General features: G+C 41.1%; 1 protein-coding gene and 1 pseudogene across 3 annotated transcripts in view; one reads left to right on the top strand and one right to left on the bottom strand.

Annotated features, from left to right (window-relative positions):
- Nucleotides 1-20,539, top strand: part of TMEM202 (transmembrane protein 202) — a 41,208-nt gene that overhangs the window by 5,008 nt on the left and 15,661 nt on the right. The window contains exons 1-5 of one of the 3 annotated variants that reach the window (XM_060097041.1): nt 8,633-8,713; nt 8,964-9,219; nt 14,572-14,721; nt 15,055-15,186; nt 15,808-16,387. The exons of 1 other annotated variant lie outside the window; for it this stretch is intronic. In XM_060097041.1, the coding sequence (XP_059953024.1) occupies nt 8,633-8,713; nt 8,964-9,219; nt 14,572-14,721; nt 15,055-15,186; nt 15,808-16,004 (816 nt within the window). In that variant the 3' untranslated portion in view covers nt 16,005-16,387. Of the gene's footprint in view, nt 1-8,632; nt 8,714-8,963; nt 9,220-14,571; nt 14,722-15,054; nt 15,187-15,807; nt 16,388-20,539 lie in introns of those variants that run through there. One more of the 3 variants, XR_009531790.1, reaches the window with a different exon arrangement.
- Nucleotides 4,734-5,586, bottom strand: LOC132487484 (NADH dehydrogenase (ubiquinone) complex I, assembly factor 6-like; annotated as a pseudogene).

Genomic DNA, 20,539 nt, shown 5'->3' with positions numbered 1-20,539 from the left:
TGAGGGACAAAAGGAGCACAGAGGAGGGATGGCAGCTAGTAGAGTAGGCTGAGCTCAGAGATGTAGATTAGGATAAAGGGCTTACCAGATAATTTGACTTGCCTCTTATCTTTAAATACAGGTCTGTCATAAGAAGCCCTCACACTGTCACAGTACGTTGATTTTATCTCCATGACATGCCTTTTGCTTGCAAGGAATAGGGACTCATGTTATTTCAGGGAAAAGGAGGTCTACTGAAGTGATACACGTAACAACCCAAAAAAGCAGAAAATCAGACTTCAGAAAGAGCAGAAATCAAGGGCCTGACTACTCTTATGACTTTTCTGTTCCACTCTGAATATCTGCTCCTCTGGTCAGTTTTCCTCTTTGCTTGTCAGTTACTTGAACTTCCTTATAATATCTGTTCCCTCATGACTTGACATTCATTGCACAAGACCCAAAATTTTCCATGACTTTCTAGCCCCTGGGTCTTCTTATTCTCCTATCTATGCCTCTGGAGACCCCACTATCTTCCAAAGCTCTGTGCAAATCAAGATTCTATTAATTTTGGCCACGCTGTGAGGCATACGGGTTCTTAGTTCCCTGACCACTGATCAAACCCGGGAACCTGGGGCCCTGGCAGTGAGAGAGCTGAATCCTAACCAATGGACCACCAGGGAATTCCCAAATCAAGATTCTCTCGATCTCCCCAGAAGAACAGAAGAATAGTGCACATGTTCCATAATTTAACCAATTCCCTATGATGCACATTTAGGTTGCTTCCAAGTTTTCTCAGTTGTAAACAATGCTACAATGACCATTGTAGAGGGTACTGGTTGCCATGCCAACATCTGTTTTCATCCTTTCTCACCAAGAATACTTGGCTTTTCATTTAGAAATTTCATCCGTCAGTTTGGTAGCTTGGATGAGACTGAGATAGCCCCAAGCCCTCCCTGGTTTAAGCCACGTAATCAGGGCTACTTTCCCCACCCCCTCACTATAAACACCTGGAAACATGGGATAAGATTTTACATTCCCACCAAAAATGTGTAAAAATGCCCATTTCATTACTCTCTTCCAACACTAGTATTTATCTTTTTATTGCTATTGTTGATGCCTTGAAATTAATTTTTTAGAAGATGTATCTAATAAAATTGACAGATAAGCTCTAGCAAGATAGAAACAGGATACATGACTTCCACATCATTACAGAAAAAAAAGCTGGATCATTCTGGAAAAATAAGAGGGACAGCAGGAAGTAACATAAATATATAATTAACCAAAAATACAAAGAACAAGAGGGTAGGAATAAGCCCAATCTATCTAAACTATCACCCTATGTGTAAATAGGTTAGATCCCCCCATTAAAGGATGAAGACTCTCAAATTGAGCAAAGAACAGTCTAAATGTTGTTGATAAGAGACATTTTAAATGAAACAAAAATGATGACACTAAAAGAATGGTCAGAGATGTACCAGAAAAATGCAAACAAAAAAGAGAGCAAGGAAGGCATTTATTAACATGTGAAAAAACCCAAGACACACAGAAGTTAAATGGAGCAAAGAAGAATATTTTTAATGATAAAAGGTACAATTCACAAAGAAGATAGACATCACAAACCATTAGATACCTAACAAATATATATAAAGCAAAAACCAGAAGAAATATAAGGGAAAAGAAAAAATTATAATCATAGTGAGACATTTAACATTTCTCTGAGAATATTTTATCAAGTGCAGAAAAATAAGAATAGGAACATCTTGAATGATATCATTAATAACTTAATTATAATAGGTTTAGAATCTTATATCCCTCACAAATACATTTAAAATTTTGTGTCTCATACGTTGTTATTAAATGTCCACAGGACATTTAGAAAAACTGGCAAAAAGGTAAACATTACTTTTTTGAATTCTTATAGGACATGTTCTTTGACCATAATATATCAAAATTAAGGGGGAGAAAAAAATCTAAACATGTAGATATACTTTTAAAATTCTAAATAATTCTTGGGCCAACTATAAAAACAAATACTCCTAGAAGTATATCAGAAGAATAATATATCCTGTCCAAACATATTTTATTACAGGAATGTAAAACTAGTTAAACAATATGAAATGTATTAAGGCAATGTTTATGTTAAATAGGTTAAAAAAGAAAGACCATATTCTAGAGGTTCCGATGGAATTTGATACAGCTATTCTAAATTAGAAATCTTGATGAAATAGAAATAGAATGAAACTTTTTTAACATGAAAATGAATGTACATATGAAACGAAAAGCAATAGAGTTCATTCCACTAAAGTCAAGAGTAAGATAAGCATGCCCACTATCCTTAATAAAACTGTCCAATCAGTGCAATAAGACACATTTTCTAAAGGAAAAGACAGGATTATCATTATTTTCAGATGATATGATGTTTACTTAGAAAATTCAAGAGAATTATCCAAAGAAACTATTAGAATGAAAATAATTCAGTCAAGTGTCCTGACAAAAGATAAATACATAGAAAAAGATAGCGTATTTTTATGTTAGCAATAACAAATTAAGAAATAAAATGGAAATTTTTGATTCACAAAAGCAAGTGGGTTGGGCTTCCCTGGTGGCGCAGTGGTTAAGAATCTGCCTGCCAATGCAGGGGACATGGTTTTGAGCCCTGGTCCGGGAAGACCCCACATGCTGCGGAGCAAATAAGCCCGTGCGCCACAACTACTGAGCCTACACTCTAGAGCCCGCGAGCCACAACTACGACTAGAGACCGTGCTGCGCAGCAAGAGAAGCCACCACAATGAGAAGCCCACACACGGCAACGAAGAGTGGCCCCCGCTCACCGCAACTAGAGAGAGCCTGTGTGCAGCAACGAAGACGCAATGAAGATCCAACGCAACCAAAAAATAAATAAATAAATAAATTTATTTATTTAAAAAAAACAAACAAGTGAGTTAATGTATGTAAAGCACCTAGCACAGTTCCTAGTAGATAAGGTTATATAAATAAGCTATAACAATAAAATATTGATTTTATAGATTCCTAGAGGTGAAATTACCAAGACAAAAGATACATTTTTTTTTTTTTTTTTTTTTTTTTTTTTTTTGCTGTACGCGGGCCTCTCACTGCTGTGGCCTCTCCCGTTGCGGAGCACAGGCTCCGGACACACAGGCTCCGCGGCCATGGCTCGCGGGCCCAGCCGCTCCGCGGCATGTGGGATCCTCCGTGATCGGGGCACGAACCCGTGTCCCCTGCATCGGCAGGCGGACTCTCAACCACTGCGCCACCAGGGAGGCCCCAAAAGATACATTTTTAAGATTCTTGATTTAAAAAAAGATTCTTGATATATGTATCTAATTTTTTTAACTCTTTATTAAAGTATAGCATAAATATAGAACTCTGGTAATCAGTGCCCAAATCAAGAAATAGAACATTCCAGCACCCCAAAAGTCCCTTCCTAGTCCTTAAGTCATTTTCCTCCCAAGGGTATTTCTGACTTCTGACAACACTGATTTGCCAGTTTTGCCCTTCATTTGAGTGGAATCATACATATGTACTCTTTTGTGTCTGGCTTCTTTTGCTCAGCATTATGTTTATGAGATTTATCCATATTTCATGTGCTTGTAGATTACTCATATTGCTGTATAGTATTTCCTTGTATGAATGTACCACAATTTTCCATTCTTCTGCTGCTGGGCAACTGGGTAGTTCCCAGTTTGGGGCTATTATAAAAAGTGTTGCTGGGAGCATTATACATGTCTTTTGGTGGACATAAGGACACTTTCCTTTTGCATACCTACGTACGTTGAAAAGGGTATGTGTTTATTCAGCTCCAGCAGATACTGCCAAGTAGTTTTTCAATGTGATTCTACCAATTTACACTACCAAAAGGAGCGTATGAGAGTTCCAGTTGCTCCACATACTTGCCAATATTTTTTCATTAGAGCCATTCTGATGGAAGTGTAGTGATATTGCATTGTGGTTTTAATTTGCATTTCCCTGATGACTAATGAAATTGAGCACCTTTTTATATGTTTTTTGCCCATTTTGATGTCTCGCAAAGCATTAATTAAGGACTTTGCTCATTTTCCTAGTAGGTTGTTTTCTTTCCTATTGATTTGTAAGAGTTCTTAATATATTCTTGCTACAAGCCCTTTGTTAGATATAAACATTGCAATATCTTACCCCACTCTGTGGATTGCCTTTTTACTCTCTCAATGGTATCTTCCTGTGAACAGAAGTTCTTAATTTCAGCATAATTCAATTTATCAAAATTTTCCTTTGTGGTTAATGCTTTTTCATGTCCTGTTTAAATAAGGCTTTGATAGCTAGCCTTTCTTCCTTCCTTCCTTCCTTCCTTTCTTGGCTGTGTTGGGCCTTAGTTGCGGCATGTGGACTCTTCGTTGCAGTGCATGGGCTTCTCTCTAGTTGTGGCATGCGGATCTTCTCTCTCTGGTTGTGGTGTGCAGGCTCCAGAGCACATGGGCTCTGTAGTTTGTGGCACGTGGGCTCTCTCATTGAGGCATCGGGGCTCAGTAGTTGTGGCGCGCAGGCTTAGTTGCCCCGCAGCATGGGGGATCTTAGTTCCCTGACCAGGGATGTAACCCGTGTCCCCTGCATTGGAAGGTGGATTCTTTACCACTGGACCGCCAGGGAAGTCCTTTGTGTCCTGTTTAAAAAAAGAAAAAATCTTGGTCTACTTCAACAAGATGTTACGTTTTTTCTAACCAAAATTGCTTTTTTTTTTTCAGTACCATAAAATTATTTTAATATCTTTTTCTCTATGACTGAGTATACAAAGATAATGGAAGTAATGTATTTTTCTGCTATCAAGATGGGTAGAATATATCAAAATCCACCTATTGAATTTTCTTTAAATAGTCCTCCAAAGCATCCTGAAGAAAGGCAGGAAGTTTTCACTTTCACTTTGTGGAAGGACCTAGCATGCTTTAAGTACAAATATGCCTGGCTAGTAATGATGTATATCATGTCTCTCACATTTTTATCATTGGTTCTTCTGTAGAAAACTCTCTTGTGAAACACCATGTGCTGTATTTGTCAAACACACAAATATCTGAGGGAAGGAACACCGTTCTTCGACCACTATGATAGGACATTGCTCTTACATATATGACAGTTCCTTGTGCTTTTCCAGTGTGACTTGTGGCATGATCTGCACCAAGATCCTTTATACCCAGTACTTCTAGTCTTAAATAAGGAAGAGAGCTCTGTGTGTTTTCTGCATAACTGTACAGTTTCTGTGTATTATGATATGCTGTGTCATCCAAACTTTTTTCTCCTTTATCAATGATTTTTAGAAGCCATATTTTGGTCAGATTATGTCTTTTGACAGCAGCTCCCCATCCACTTTTTCTTCTCAGTCCCTCATGTGGGGCCCTGGCTTTCCATCTTACTGGGGCTCTGTGAAGTCAATCTGGGGCCCAGAAACAGGGCCTGCTCTGCTGGTGTGCAGACCTGCCGTAGTTCAATAGCCACAGGCTGATGGGGCGGATTATCACAGTATATATAGTCCACAGTTTTTTTTCAAAACTGCATTCACATCAGTCCAATTGTTTTCTCAGAGGCCGAGTCTTTAATCAGCCTGAGCCAGTTCCACATCGAAGGCCCTCAATGCAAGAACAGAGCTTTGGGATTCTGCAGGGAGCAGCAGGGAACATAAATAGCCATCATGATATTGTTTCTGCAGCAGCTCCACATAGTATCATTCTGTGCTCAAAGCACTCGGTCCACTGTCCATGGCCATGCTTCCCCTGGGGCACCACCGGCCTGGAAGCGGAGGTGGTGGCACAGACTGGGGACCCCAAATTGCTTTTTTTTTTTTTTTTTTTTTTTTTTTTTGCGGTATGCGGGCCTCTCACTGTTGTGGCCTCTCCCGTTGCGGAGCACAGGCTCCGGACGCGCAGGCTCAGCGGCCATAGCCCACGGGCCCAGCCGCTCTGCGGCATATGGGATCCTCCCGGACCGGGGCACGAACCCGTATCCCCTGCATCGGCAGGCGGACTCTCAACCACTGCGCCACCAGGGAGGCCCCCAAATTGCTTTTTAAGGTAGGTGAATCACAATATACACAGCCATAAGATGTGAATAAATGCTTGTTTTGTCATATGCATCCCAGGCCCTAGCAAGTTCCAAGCTGGCCTGAACATCTGCCTTTTTGGTAGCGTTGAAATAGGCCTGGGAGTTGAATGGTGCCTGACCTATTCCTTTAATAGCTAGAGGGTTGCATCATTTGCCAAATCAGACACTGTTCACAAAATGACCTCCTTACATCAGTATCATCTCTTTGGTAATGTTCTTGTTTACTGCTGGTACTAGAGGGGTGAGGGGTGATGCATCCTTTCCATTAACACAAGTATTTCATCTGTCTCATGGTGGCCTGTGCCAAGGCCATGCTCGAGCAATCTTGGAAAGACAGTTAAAACTTAATAATAATAGATAGTATTTAGTAAGCACGTATTAATTGCTCACCATTATAGTATATTTATCAATAATATCAATATCCATCAATAATAATATTTATCATGCAGTTATGAAGGCACTGTGCTAAGAGCGTTATGTGTGTTATCTCATTTCATCTTCACATTAATTCTATGAGACAGGAATGATTATTATCCCAGTTTTAGAAATGAGGGAACTGAAGTTCAATGAGGTTAAGGAAATTTCCCAAAGGAACTTGGCCAGTAAGTGTCGGAACTAAGTAAGTGCTCAACCAGGATGGAAACACAGGCCTGTCTATTCACAGCCTATGTTAGCTCTGTAGCCATACACGTGTATCTAACAGATATGCTGTACAAGTCAGTTTGATGCAGCTGCAAAAGTCTTTCTTATAATCATGCCAGTAGGGCTAGAGTATCCCAGCAATTAAAACTTAACAATATAATTGCACAGCATGGCATAAAAGACTCTTTGTGATCTAGCCCTTACCTCTATATGCAACCCTCAACCCTCATCTTTGATTTGCACCAAGTAGAACCACCCTGCTTCTAGTGCCCTGAGAACTTCATGGTGTTCATGGCTTTCTGCCTTGAGACATACTATTCTCTTTGTTTCACATTCCCTTCCACTTGTTTATTTGTCAGATTCCTTTAAAATCCAGCTAAGACATTGTCTTTTCCAGTAAACCTTCCCTAATTTCCCTCTGACAGTGCTAAATGTTCTGTTCTCTGTATCAACCTCTGTATTTAATATAAAAATGTGTTGCTCACTCATTCATTCAACATTAAATACTATTCTTTTCAGGCAGTAGGCTAAGTACTAGGAGACAGAGAGTCAAGTAACACTTTTGCAGAAGGAAGACTATATTGCTAAAGCATGTACGTAACCTAGCTAGTCGTTCCCACCAGCTGAAATAAAAAATAGGTTTCAACAAGTTGGGGTGGGTGGGGAGAGCGTATACTGGGAGGAAAGTGTGATGGGACATTCTGATTCAGCCCAAACTTAGGAAAACAAGAGTTGGTAATCCAGCCGGGCATTTTTTTTTTTTTTTTGTGGTATGCGGGCCTCTCACTGTTGTGGCCTCCCCCGTTGCGGAGCACAGGCTCCGGACGCGCAGGCTCCGGACGCGCAGGCTCAGCGGCCATGGCTCACGGGCCCAGCCGCTCCGCGGCATATGGGATCCTCCCAGACCGGGGCACGAACCCGTATCCCCTGCATCGGCAGGCGGACTCTCAACCACTTGTGCCACCAGGGAGGCCCCGGGCATTTGTTTGAATCAACGTTCATGCTGTGGAACAGGATGACATCTGTTCAGCATCTTGGATTGATTTTGAGCCCTTGTGGGGAAAGGAGTTAGGACCAATGCTGAGAGAGTTGTTTAAGAAGGAGATTCTGAGGTACTCTGTGTGTATGTTTTGCTGCTGTGGAGCCAGGGAAAGGCCAGTCTCTTCACTTCCACACAGAACCCAACTCTGCTGCATTATCTTGACGGGTAGCTTTCCGCATGTTGGCTGGTATCCCCCTGGGGTGGGATACTGGCATTTTTACAGGCCCTGTGTCAGCAGTGGCCTTGGCAGAGGCTGTACCCTTGAATGGCTTCATGGGTAGAGGGCATTGAAGAGGGGGAACCAGAGCAAAAAAGGAAAACAAAGGTGGATGCCAAATGAAGGCCTATGGCTGACAGACTGGTTCTTCCACCTATGAGACACACCTGGGGTCTTCCACTTAAAATTGGGGCAAGAACATGAATTCTGGGCTGCTGAGATATATCTATATACATAGACATATTTATATTTATATATCTTGGTAGATTAAGATCATATAATCTTAAATTATAACCACAAACTATTGAGTCCTGGAGACATCAGAGTTATCCTTTTTTATTTGCTTTTAGGGAACTATGTCTTATTTATCTTTATGTCCCAGGACCTATCACAAAGCCTGACTGACACACAGCAACTGGTGACAAAATATTTGTGGATTTATTTAATAAAGGAGTTAGGAGGCGTCAGAGAAGGAGGGTGAAGAGCATCACACATATACGCACATGCTTAGAACGTGATGATTTCTTCCTGGTCTCATCAGACCCAGAGTATGAAGCAGAAATGGGATCTACGCCACAGTTTCCAACCCCTTTGGATTCTGTCCATGTGTATGAGGACATGCTGAGACAAGTTCCGTGGCAGTTAGAAGTGAACTGGCTACCAAGATGGAGAGGAAGGAGCAATTAATCTTTACCTTCTACTGTCCCAAGGTTCCCAAAGTCAAGGGGTACCGGAAATACCAAAGGGTGAGGAGGTACCGAATTGTAGTTCAGATGGGAAGAGGAGGACTTGTTTAAAGGCGGGTCTAGACAGAGTGTCCTAAAGATAGGGAAAAGATGACCCAGAAATGTTTGTTTTTTATAGAAGGGATAGGGAAAGCTATCCACCAATCGAAGCCACATGGGGGTACTTGAGGCAGAAAAGAGCAGGAGACCCTGGGGGTCAAGGGTTATCTTTTTGGGTAGGCAATATCTTCCTCATCCCTCATCCTTGTAGCCTACCCTCCCCACCAACCAACATCCAAGTGCCTCGATGTCACCCCAGAGGCTGCAGCAGCATGTGGATCAGACACACACCTACATCCGAATGTTCTGTGGCAGCCTCTGTGGTTTTAGCCTCCTAATGCTGATCTGCGTGTCCCCACTGAACTGGGTGCAGTTCCTGGTGATCAACAATGACCTTGAGCTCTACGCAGGACTCTGGATCTCATGCAACCACGAGCTGTGCTGGAGCCACACACCCAAGCCACCCTGTGAGTGCCACTAAATTGAATGCCACAGGCCCCACAGTTCCAGAGTTTTCTTCCCCAATGGCCCTTCATCTTTCTTCCTCCAAGATCTTTTGCCCCTCACCTCTCCAAGTCTAGGAGGGATCTCAGCCAGATTGTGAACATGGCCGTTCTTCTCTTTGGTGTCCTTGGTGTACCCTTTCTCCCTCCTACCCCAGGTTGTTTCCCCTCCCAAATTATGAGTTGATAGTCTCTTTACCCTCTGGGAAGAACTCGTTTGTCATTTATGAGCTGTTCCTGTGATGCAAAGAGATTGTTATTCTAATGTGGTTCGCAGAAACAGAAGTGATTGATCATAGCTGGGAGACAGAACAAAGTGTCTCAACCTCCATCAGATTTAACTTTCTAGGTCAGTTTGTTCGTATGCTAGCAACAGAAGAGAAGTTAAATGCATGTCAGATATGTAGTATAACAAATGCCAGCTATTTAGAGAATAAATTGTCAAATTTTATGTGAATTTAAGTAAATCTGAAGATGCAACACATAATATTTAAAAATAAAGGTCTAGGGCTAGAAGATACCATATGCATGAGGCTTTTCAACCAGAACTAAGACTTAGAGGAAAGCTAAAACTACACTAAAGAGTTTCCCCAACATCTGCAAGAGAAACATTTACACAAAGAACAGGTATTGTGAAAGAAAACATACATGAGTAAAGTGTTTATTTCACTTCTTAGATTAAACAGGAGTCCCAGATTTGGGGGGAGGGGAGACCTAGGCCCAACCCTGAAGTGGAGCATCACTTATTTGGCTCATGCTTTGTATTTGGAACTAAGGAGCGGGATCGTAAAGCGAGATCTTCGGAGGAAACTAAAATCAAAGGCAGGCAGAGAATTCAACTGCATCTTCAACTGAAAATAAAAACTAGAGAAAATAATTGCAACAAATATGAAAGATAAAAGGTTAATGGCCTTAATATATATATATAAGATATACAAATTATTATTACAAAAAAGACAAATACCCCAATAAATAAATTTTTTGTAAACAATTCACAAAACAGAAACTACAGATGTCTAATAAACATGGGAAAAATGACTTTAACCTCAATCAGCCATTAAAGAATGGCGAATCAAATGAACGATGAGATAGGATTTTTCAGCCATGACATTAAAAGAGATTTGTAAATGGTAATACACAATGCTGCACACTCCCATACGCACTGAGGACACATAAATAGGAACAACCAAAGCAATATGATTATGTGCATCCAGAGATTTACACTCACTAATTCCATTTCTGGAGAAATGGAGTGAGAGACATAGGCAGAAAAATTAAGCTGCAATTATATTTATGTAACCCAGGCTAAACCTCAGGCCTTGAGATTATTATTTAAATCTTTAATGAGTCAGAATCTTGAAATGTTGCCACTTAAAGCAGTTTATTTCTTGGAGCTTTGAATTCACCTATGAGGCCAACGGTTAATCGTTTGGAGAATGTCAACTAAGTGAGTCCTTAAGTACACAATTGTAAGTCAAGTATCCACCCTGTTTCCAGTGTTAACTAGTCCTAATTCTAGGGTCAGTAATCAGTCTGCAATACAGATCTCATAAGGAATTCCCCAAATATAATCAGTATGTCCAGGCCTCATCAGCCTGTAACAATAATATGTTATTATTGCCCAAATTGATTACTGCCCAAGTTCAAGAACTTCAAACTTTTACCTACTGGATTGCAAGAATTTAGCCCCCTCTCCCATGGTGTCCCCAGTCATTTCTTTTCTTTTTTTTTAAATAAATTTATTTATTGGCCGCATTGGATCTTCATTCCTGCATGGGGGCTTTCTCTATTTTCAGAGCATGGGGGCTCCCCTTCATTGCAGTGCGTGGGCTTCTCACTGTGGTGGCTTCTCTTGTTGCGGAGCACGGGCTCTAGGCATGCGGGCTCAGTAGCTGTGGCTCGCGGGCTCTAGAGTGCAGGCTCAGTAGTTGTGGCACAAGGGCTTAATTACTCCATGGCACGTGGGATCTTCCTGGAGCAGGGCTTGAACCCGTGTCCCCTGCATTGGCAGGTGGATCCTTAACCACTGTGCCACCAGGGAAGCCCCCCAGTCATTTCTGAGACTTTCACTGGGGCTATCTCAAGTGGGCTCAAGTACATGTGTGCTCATGTTCCTCTGTCCTGGACTTACTTCAGGCCATTGTTCCTCTGCCTCTGTCTTCCCCTGGTTCTAGATAACTGATAGCCTCTGTGCCATAGTAGGTAGGTAGGTAATGGGATGAAGAAAGGATGGGAGTAAAGGACACCATCCTTCACTTTTACTACTAGGTCTCAGCGTGGAACAGACCTTTCTGCTAATTTCCCCCATAGCATAGGTGAGATCAGACCATAATGTAAAAGAATGTGTTGCCACAGAGAGTAACTTGAACTGTCTTTTTTGCAGAGGGTGGGGAAGATAGCATAGGTCTTTGGTCCAGAGCCAGGACCCCAGGAACCATCACACAATAAATACCCACAAGCTGTGTAGGGATGATTTATTCTGGTATACCAACTGGTTACAAGGGAATCTAAACACTAAGAAGATTTCAAAGCTTCCTCTCCAGGGTTCTGGGTATCCATCCAGGATCTTTTCTATTCTTACTGAGACATACAAGTAAGGCCTTTTATTAATGGGTAAGCTGCTGTAAAGACTGCTGTTTAAAAGCTGAAATAGGATTTGCTCTTACCGGAGGTAGAGGCTTAAATTCACCTTTCAGACCTTTGTTTTGTTTTGTTACATGAATTTTAAAAGACTATGAAGTTAGCCAAATGCAGCTGTTTTAGACTCTGAAGGTAAGTGTTTAGTTAGTTTGGTTAGATAATTTTTTGTGCATCATTATGACTGGTAGACTTGGTTCCTTTGAGCCATTAGACTGTACTATGCTGCAGATATTTAGTTGTTCCTGTGGACTCGTGACTGATCTTGTTTATGGAGTTTTCAGGAGGTGAGCAGCTAAGACTGAGAAAATTGTAAGAAGAACGTGAAGGTACATTCTTCCCCTCACGGTAGAAGAAAGACTGGACTGTAACGTATCTTAGACAGGAGTTGGACTGGATATCTTAGTACTCTTTTGTTTTCTAAATATCAGAACCCATTTGAAATAGCATAAGCTAAAGAGTGAACTTCTTTATAATGATTCAGAAGCATCTCATAGACTCCCAAAGGCAGGAAGTTTTCTGGACCTCAGGGAATTCCAGAAGAGGCTGTGATCTCAGGCAAAGAAAATCAAGTCAGCCAGTCACTCAGTCTCTCCAGAGCTCCTTTGTCACTCAACTTTGTTTATGCTTTATTTTATCTCTACAGCCCAGCTTTTCCTGTTTATTAGTATGTAAGTGCCTGAAAAAGGGGGTATACCAGGCTAGCTTTATATCTTCTTGGTTCAAGCAAGCAAAAGAGGAAATTAGCATCAATCAGTCCCAAATCCACATATCCAAGGATCAGAGTTAAATTGGTACCCTTCCTTGGTCCTACTAGCTATAGTCAAGGGAGCTATAAGGATCCAGGGCTCTAGACAGGGACTGCTAAGGCCCATGGGGGACTGGGGGCGCAATACTGCAAAAGATGCCTATCACACTGGGCTTCATGCAGCTCAGTCTAGGCTGATGGTTCTGACTGGCTAATTCTGAATGACCCAGTTTTCAGAAAATGTGCTGCCCTTGGGTTATCATGTTTTAATGTGGCTAACTTGTTGGGGCCACATAGCACCTGACCTCTGTGTGTAGGAGTGTGGTTTCTCTTAATGGAAATTACTGTTATTGATTGTGTTAGCCAGTGATGTGTTCTAGAGAACAAAATAAAACTTAAGAGGCAGTTTGTCAACTAGGATAAGCTTGGTACTCTTCTCTCTGGGTTACTTGGAAGATGGACTTGGATTCTTAGACATAGAAGTGCTTAGAGAACTTTTAGTGGTAGGGATGACCTGGCCCTTGTTACACTGAGGCAGAAAATAAGCTAGACCAGGAGGCACCCTATAAAGCAGCGGTCCCCAACCTTTCTGACACCAGGGACCAGTTTCGTAGAAGACAATTTTTCGAGGGGGAGAATGGTTCAGGCGGTAATGTGAGTGATGAGGAGCCGCAGATAAAGCTTCGCTTGCTCGTCTGCTGCTCACCACCTGCTGTGCGGCCCAGTTCCTAACAGGTGCCCAGGGGTTGGGGACCCCTGCTATAAAGGATATTGAAGATATTGGCGGATCCGTGGTATCTCAGAAAGATACATCTATATGTAATTGTAAGTTGCTCTATTTCTTAAATCTTCTGTGAAACATTGCTGGGGAAGTCAAGGGAAGGATCTATTCCATGTTAGGGATATGGTAGCCAAAAGTATGGGTTGGCATGCTCCCTCTTCTGTCTTACCAACATCCAATCTGAAGGGTCAGAGCCAAAGAGAGCAGAGCTCTGGAGCCAAGAGATAAGAGAGAGAAGGAGTGTTGTGCCACTAGGGTAAGGGCATGGGAGCAAAAGAACTTCAGCAGACCTGTCCTCAAACACATGCGAGATGGGACCTCGAGAGACTCTCAGGAAAAAAAGGAGGTATTTGTGGGGTGTTACATTCCTGCAGTCCAGTAAATTGGGTCTTGAAATCATTACAGTATGGGAGTTCAGGTAAATGTGACTTCATTTTATAGTCACAGGCTGACAGGGACTGTACATGCCAGGTACATTTGAAAGAGAAAAAACAAATAGAAACAAACTCCAACAACGATAAAATCATTAAGCAAAGTACGTTGATATGATAGACTATCTTGTAGCCATTAAGTATGATGTTTACAGCAGGTGATCTGGGAAAAATCTTACCATATAATCCTCTTAAAAATCACGAAATTCAGTATCATATCCACTGTGTACAGAGGATAGAAAAATACCGGAAAGAAACCAAATAAAATGCTAACAATGGTTGTCTTTGGGTAGTGGGATTGTGGCTGATATTCCTGCTGCTTCTTGGTACTTTTCTAGTCTCTCCAATGCTTATATTGAACATGTATTACTTTTAGAATTAGAATTAGGAACAAGAAAAAGTTTAAATTTGTGTTGTGATGTTAGAGTCACACCTCTTGTAAGCTAGTTTACACCTAAGTTAATGAATTAATATACCCAGAACTATTTGTATATTACCTTTAGTTCTACAGTGAAGGTTTTGCCTTCATAGTGAAAAATTCCAAGTATCAATGAAGAGCTGGGAAAGAAGATCCTTATTTGTGCCCTGGATGCCACATAGCAAGCTCAGCTTCATCCTCTTTAGTCTTCACTCCCTTCTCTAAGACTCTGTCTGGTTTTCTTAAGGAGAGATCCCCCACTGGACTAACCAGGCCTTTCCTTTCTCCATCTCCTTGGCAGATTACCTCCAATATTCCAGGGCCTTCTTTCTCATCTCTGTCCTCACCATACTTGTTGCTCTTGGCTGGCTCTTCAGATCTTGCCTCCCTAGAAGAGGAAAAATGACTCCTAACTTGGATCTGAAGGTATCCATGCTCAGCTTCATCTCAGGTATAGACCTAGATGGCACGGTAATACTATGGTAAAATTGTTGAGGGGACATAGTTCCTCTGTGTGGGCTTTCATCCTCTTTTTCTTGTCCCTTTTCTCTTCTTCATTATTACATCAAGTTGCCAGCTACCTGCCTTGTCTTATTGTATAAAACATCCATTAGTTAACTTACGCCAGACCCCTTCTCTCTCCCACCTTGGTCAGTCCTTGGATTCTTATCTTCTTGATCCTTTCTATACAATATGGTGTCTGGAAGTAGATGAAGAGTTGGGGGTGGCTGTCGAGGCAGATTGAAGACACTGAGGGATATGACGTATTTTCTTCTGCTCCTAGCCTCCTGCTTGCTCCTCTGCCTCATCCTATTTCTGGCACAGGTTCACTGGCATTCTAGGGATGCCATGGAATCAGCTCTCCTATGGACCTATCATATTAATTGGGGGAGTGACTTCTTATACCTGTGTGCTGGTAAGTCAGTCCCCTCCCTGCTTTATGCTAGAAGGATGGAAGGGGAAATCATTTCTTGGAAGGGAGGTGGAATCTAAGAGAAATAGAAATACTAACTGTTCCTATTAAGAACACTTATATATCTAGAAGCAGAGTGGTATGGTAAAGAAAGCACAGATTGGGAATTCCCTGGCGGTCCAGTGGTTAAGACTCTGTGCTTCCACTGCAGGGGGTGCGGGTTGGATCACAGGTTGGGGAACTAAGATCCCGCATGCTGCGTGCCGTGGCCAAAAAGCAAAAAAAAAAAAAAAAAAAAAAAAAAGCACAGATTTTGGAGTCTGAATTAGTAAACTGTTCTACCACTAACTGAGGCACAGACAGGTTGAGTAACTTGCTTAAGACAACACAGAAAGTAGTGAAACTATGATTTGCATCCAGGAGGTTCTAGCTTTGTTCCAACCATGTAAGAAGTACAATAATGAAATGGAAGCACAGAAGGATAATGAAAGCCTGCTGGGGGAAGGAGGGTTGGCTTCACTGAAAAGAGGCATTTTGAGCTGAGTATTTAAAGAATGAGTTAGAATTTTAAAAGCCAAAAGGCCATCTGTCTCTTGAAACTCACCTCGACTTCTCTTCCCCTAGGGATTATCTCCTTCCTCAACCACATAACTTCCAGATCTCCTCCCCTTGATCAAAATGTCACTTCAGTTCCCATAGACAAGTCAAGGATGGGGATCTGTCCAGTGACTACAGTATCGCCTGCTGAAGATGCTGGGTCAGGGTTTCAGACAGAATCTACAAGTGAGAACGAGAAAGAACTATCAAGTACAGAACTGTGATGGTGATAGGATAACCCAACTACTTCCTGTCTTAAAACAGGGGAGAAGCTAACTGATTAGGGAATGTTTGTGCAGATTCGAGGAAACTCTCCTAATATCATGGCCATATTACTGAAGTAGAGAGCATTAAAGCTGATGAAATGTCCTTTGTGTATGTTGCATCCAAAATATGTATGATAGTCATAAAGAAAATAATGAAAACTCACCCAAGAAAAAGTTTCTAAAAGAAAACATTAGTGTTTAGTGTCATGAATGAAAGAAACTAGCAATAGATGCAGTGCGTGGATCAGAGCTCTCTTTGGGCATCAGGGATTTCATAGACCAGAATGGTCAAAGTAGAAAAATGTCACCAAATTTTGTTTGAAATTTTCTTTATCATGTGTGGCTTTGGGAATACCCAGGATGGAAGGCATTTGAACAATATTGTTGAATCTAATTGGCAATCATTACCAGAAATGGAATGAACAACAATGGAGATAATACCTACCACCCAAAGGAGGTGAGAGGTGCTGGGTAGATCCTGGGGAATCTATGACATCCCACTTCTTATGAAGATTGGTAATTTGAAAACCTTACAGTCTGTTAGGTAAACCAACTGCTTCTCCCTATGCTAGAGGTTATGTTAACCAAGCATCCATAAGCTCTCTGAAATTCTATACAAAACTTGTGTATGCTGTTTTCTGTGAAGAGGGCCATACATTCAATCAGATTCTTGATAGGCCTATGACTCTTTTGATTCCTTAGATTATGTTTTACTGAGCCAAATGAGGCTAAAGGACTTTCTTCAGCCTAAGTATATACATGGACAAAGTTAAAATTTTTTCCATGTTTTGTGTACTGTTTAAGACTGAGTAAGGGTGGGGGAATTCAGGCAATCACATGGATCTTTTGATGGCTAAAGATCCCTTTTAAACTTAGACCAGATTCCATACAGAAGGTTCCTGATCTTCATCTTGTCCTTTATTCCTTTAGTAGCTGCCACTACTCTTTTGTTTGTTGAGGTCCATTCTTCTTCTTCTCAAGCCTGGCAATGGAATGGACTATAGTGTCCAGTTTCACCCCTTGCTGCTCTTAAAGATAAGCCCAGGACTTCCCTGGTGGCACAGTGGTTAAGAATCCACCTGCCAATGCAGGGGATACGGGTTCGATCCCTGGCCTGGGAAGATCCCACATGCCACGGAGCAACAAAGCCCATGCGCCACAACTACTGAGCCTGCACTCTAGAGCCCGCGAGCCACAACTACTGAAGCCCGCACGCCTAGAGCCCGTGCTCTGCAACAAGAGAAGCCACTGCAATGAGAAGCCCGTACACTGTAATGAACAGTAGCCCCCACTCACCATAACTAAAGTCCGCATGCAGCAACGAAGATCCAACACAGCCAAAAATTTTAAAAATAAATTAATTAAAAAAAGATAAGCCCTGGGATCCTTTTGTTTTAATTTAGAGAGTCACTGGTAACCTTTGTAGAAAACAAACTTAACAGTTCTTATAATCCTGGTCCCTGGTCAGTCATTCCCAAACATTTCCAGATGATGACCAGAAGACTGTTAGGTTAATACTTCTGCTTCTATTCCTAAAGGTAGGAGTTTAGCAGCACATGCATGTGTGCACCCACCCATAGAGACACACATAAATGCACATATATACACACACCCCATTTTGACACTGCCTTAGAAAACCCTTTTCTCCATGTTGGCTCCTTTTCTCCATGTTGGTGATCTTAGTTATTGCAGAGTGACTGGTGTCTCCTTACTTCAAGGGGCCTCATTTCAGAGGCTCTTCAGGCTGTTCCTGGGCCTTTGTTTGGTTGTAAGAATAGACATATAGTCAAGTCCAACTCCCCCTCCTCCCATCACCACTCACCTGCTAAGTATACCCCACATATTGACTAATTAAGAACTTACTGAGTTCACAAGCACTATTTATAATTCAGTTTGAATACTATAATTATATGACTAAATTGACAGGGAGCTGAGTACTGATGACTCTTCAGGGAATGGAAGTTTTAAGTGGGGTGAGGAGAAGGAAGCAGGTGTGAATGAGAAAGGAGGATGCTAGGTATTCAGAGAGTAACAATCAAGACCCTGGCTATTACAGGAGAATAGGCAATAATTATAACTAAGTTTCTACTTTACTATCAGAGAATGATCTTTAAGCATAGAGAGTCTTTTGCTGCTTCTTTAGAAACTGAATGCTCTATTTTCTTCTCTCTTTCTTTGCTTGTAGAGAATTCCTTAAAAAAACTTAAGTAGACTTCCAATAAGATAGCTCATTAAATGACCCTTTGATACATCCCTTCTGCTCCAGATACATTACATAATAGATGAAGTGGAGAGAGATACGGAGGTGAGGGGGTATATATATGTATAGCCAGGTCAAAACAAGACAAGCGTTTTCACAGACTGGAAAAATAACAAAACCCACAAAGCTATGATTGAGTTAAGCCATAGACTTAATGGTCTCTAAGTCCAAAAGTAAGCAGAGGTGAACAGGAAGACAGGAAGACAGGTCCTGTGGAGTGAAAAGGACCAGAAGTGCTTCTCAAGATATGGACTAGAGCCAGATTCACAGCTCTAGCTCAAACTAGGGACTTAAGAAAAGAAGCTGAGGGCTTCCCTGGTGGTGCAGTGGTTAAGAATCTGCCTGCCAATGCAGGGGACGTGGTTTTGAGCCCTGGTCCAGGAAGATCCCACATACCGTGGAGCAACCAAGCCCGTGTGCCACAACTACTGAGCCTGTGCTCTAGAGCTCATGAGCCACAACTACTGAGCCCACGTGCCACAACTACTGAAGTCCACCTGCCTAGAGCCTGTGCTCCACAACAAGAGAAGCCACTGCAATGAGAAGACCGTGCACTGCAACGAAGAGTAGCCCCCACTCGCTGCAACTAGAGAAAGCCCGCGTGCAGCAACGAAGACCCATCACAGCCAAAAAATAAATAAAATTTTTTAAAAAAAGAAAAGAAAAGAAGCCAAACAAAAGCTACTGCCAAGCACTGACTGGGGCTGTAGCTTATTTGGAACCACAGACTGAAAGAGGTAAAAGGACACAAGTACAACCTTGCTCAACCAAGCAGTGCATTGGTTCATTAACTGGGTCAGAACAGAACAGGAAATCTTAAATACCATCTTATGAGACCTGACTCTGGAGTGGGTCCTTTGGCCAAAGTAAGGAAACCCCAAAACTACCAGATGGAATGAGCATAGAAGGAGCGAAAGAAACAAAAAAGCCAGCAAAATTATTTTGGTACCTGCGAATAGGAATTCCAAACATGTAAAGAAACGTTCATTTCATTTCACTGATTATCTGCTCTAATTTTTATAAATTTTTTTCATTTATATCTACTCTAATTTTTATTATTTTTTTCCTTCGGCTTCCTTTGCATTTAATTTGCCCTTCTTTTTCTAGTTTCCTAAGGTGGAAGCATAGGTTATTGATTTTAGATCTTTTTTCTTTACTAATCGATGCATTCAGTACTATAAATTTCCCTCTGAGCACTGCTTTCACTGCACCCCACAAATTTTGGCCAGTTGTATCTTCAGTTAGTTCAAACTATTCTAAAATTTCTCTTTAAAAAATTTCTCTTGAAGTTCCTTCTTTGATCCATGTGTTATTTAGAAGTGTGTTATTTAATCTCCAAGTGTTTGGGGATTTTCCAGCTATCTTTCTAATGTTGAATTTTAGTTTAATTCCATCATGATCTGAGAGCATACATAGTATAATTTTAATATTAAAAAATTGTTAAGGTGGGTTTTATGGCCCAGAGTGTGGTCCATCTTAGTGAATGTTCCACATGAGCTTAAGAAAAATTCTCCTGCTGTTGGATGAAGTAGTCTAGAGTTGGCAGTTATATCCAGTTGATTGATGGTGTCCTCACTCATGTTCTACCTGCTAGATCTGTCCATTTCTGAAGAGTGTTGTAGTCTCCAACTGTGATAATGGATTAATCTATTTCTTCTTGCAGTTTTATCAGTATCTGCCTTATGTTCTTTTGTTAGGCGCATACACATTAAGATAGCTGTGTCTTAAAATATTGACCCTTTTATCATTATGTAACACCCTTCTTTATCCCTTATAACTTTACTTTCTCTAAAGCCTGCTCTTTCTGAACTTAATAAAACTACTCCTGCTTTCAGTTGATTAGTGTTAGCATGGTATATTTCTTCATCCCTTTACCTTTTATCCATGTGTGTCTTTTTATTTAAAGTGGGCTTCTTTGAGATAACATAGAGTTGGGTCCTGCTTTTTATTCACTCTGAAAACCTCTGTTTTCTAATTGGTATATTTAGACCATTGATGTTTAAATTAATTTTGGATATTATTGGATTAATATCTACAATGTTTGTTACTATTTTCTATTTGTCACCCTTGTTTATTGTTCCTATCTTTGCCTTCCACTCTATTTTTGTCTTTTTTGGTTCTAATTGAGCATATTATATGATTCCATTTTTGTCTTTTCATAGCATATTAGTTATACTTCTTGTTTTTATTATTTTTTTTAGTGGCTATCCTTTTTTTTTTTTTTTTGCGGTAT

This window comes from Mesoplodon densirostris, chromosome 4 (genome assembly GCF_025265405.1).
Source record: "Mesoplodon densirostris isolate mMesDen1 chromosome 4, mMesDen1 primary haplotype, whole genome shotgun sequence".
Classification (NCBI taxonomy): Eukaryota; Metazoa; Chordata; class Mammalia; order Artiodactyla; family Ziphiidae; genus Mesoplodon; species Mesoplodon densirostris.
This window is presented reverse-complemented; position numbering and strand designations above follow the sequence as displayed.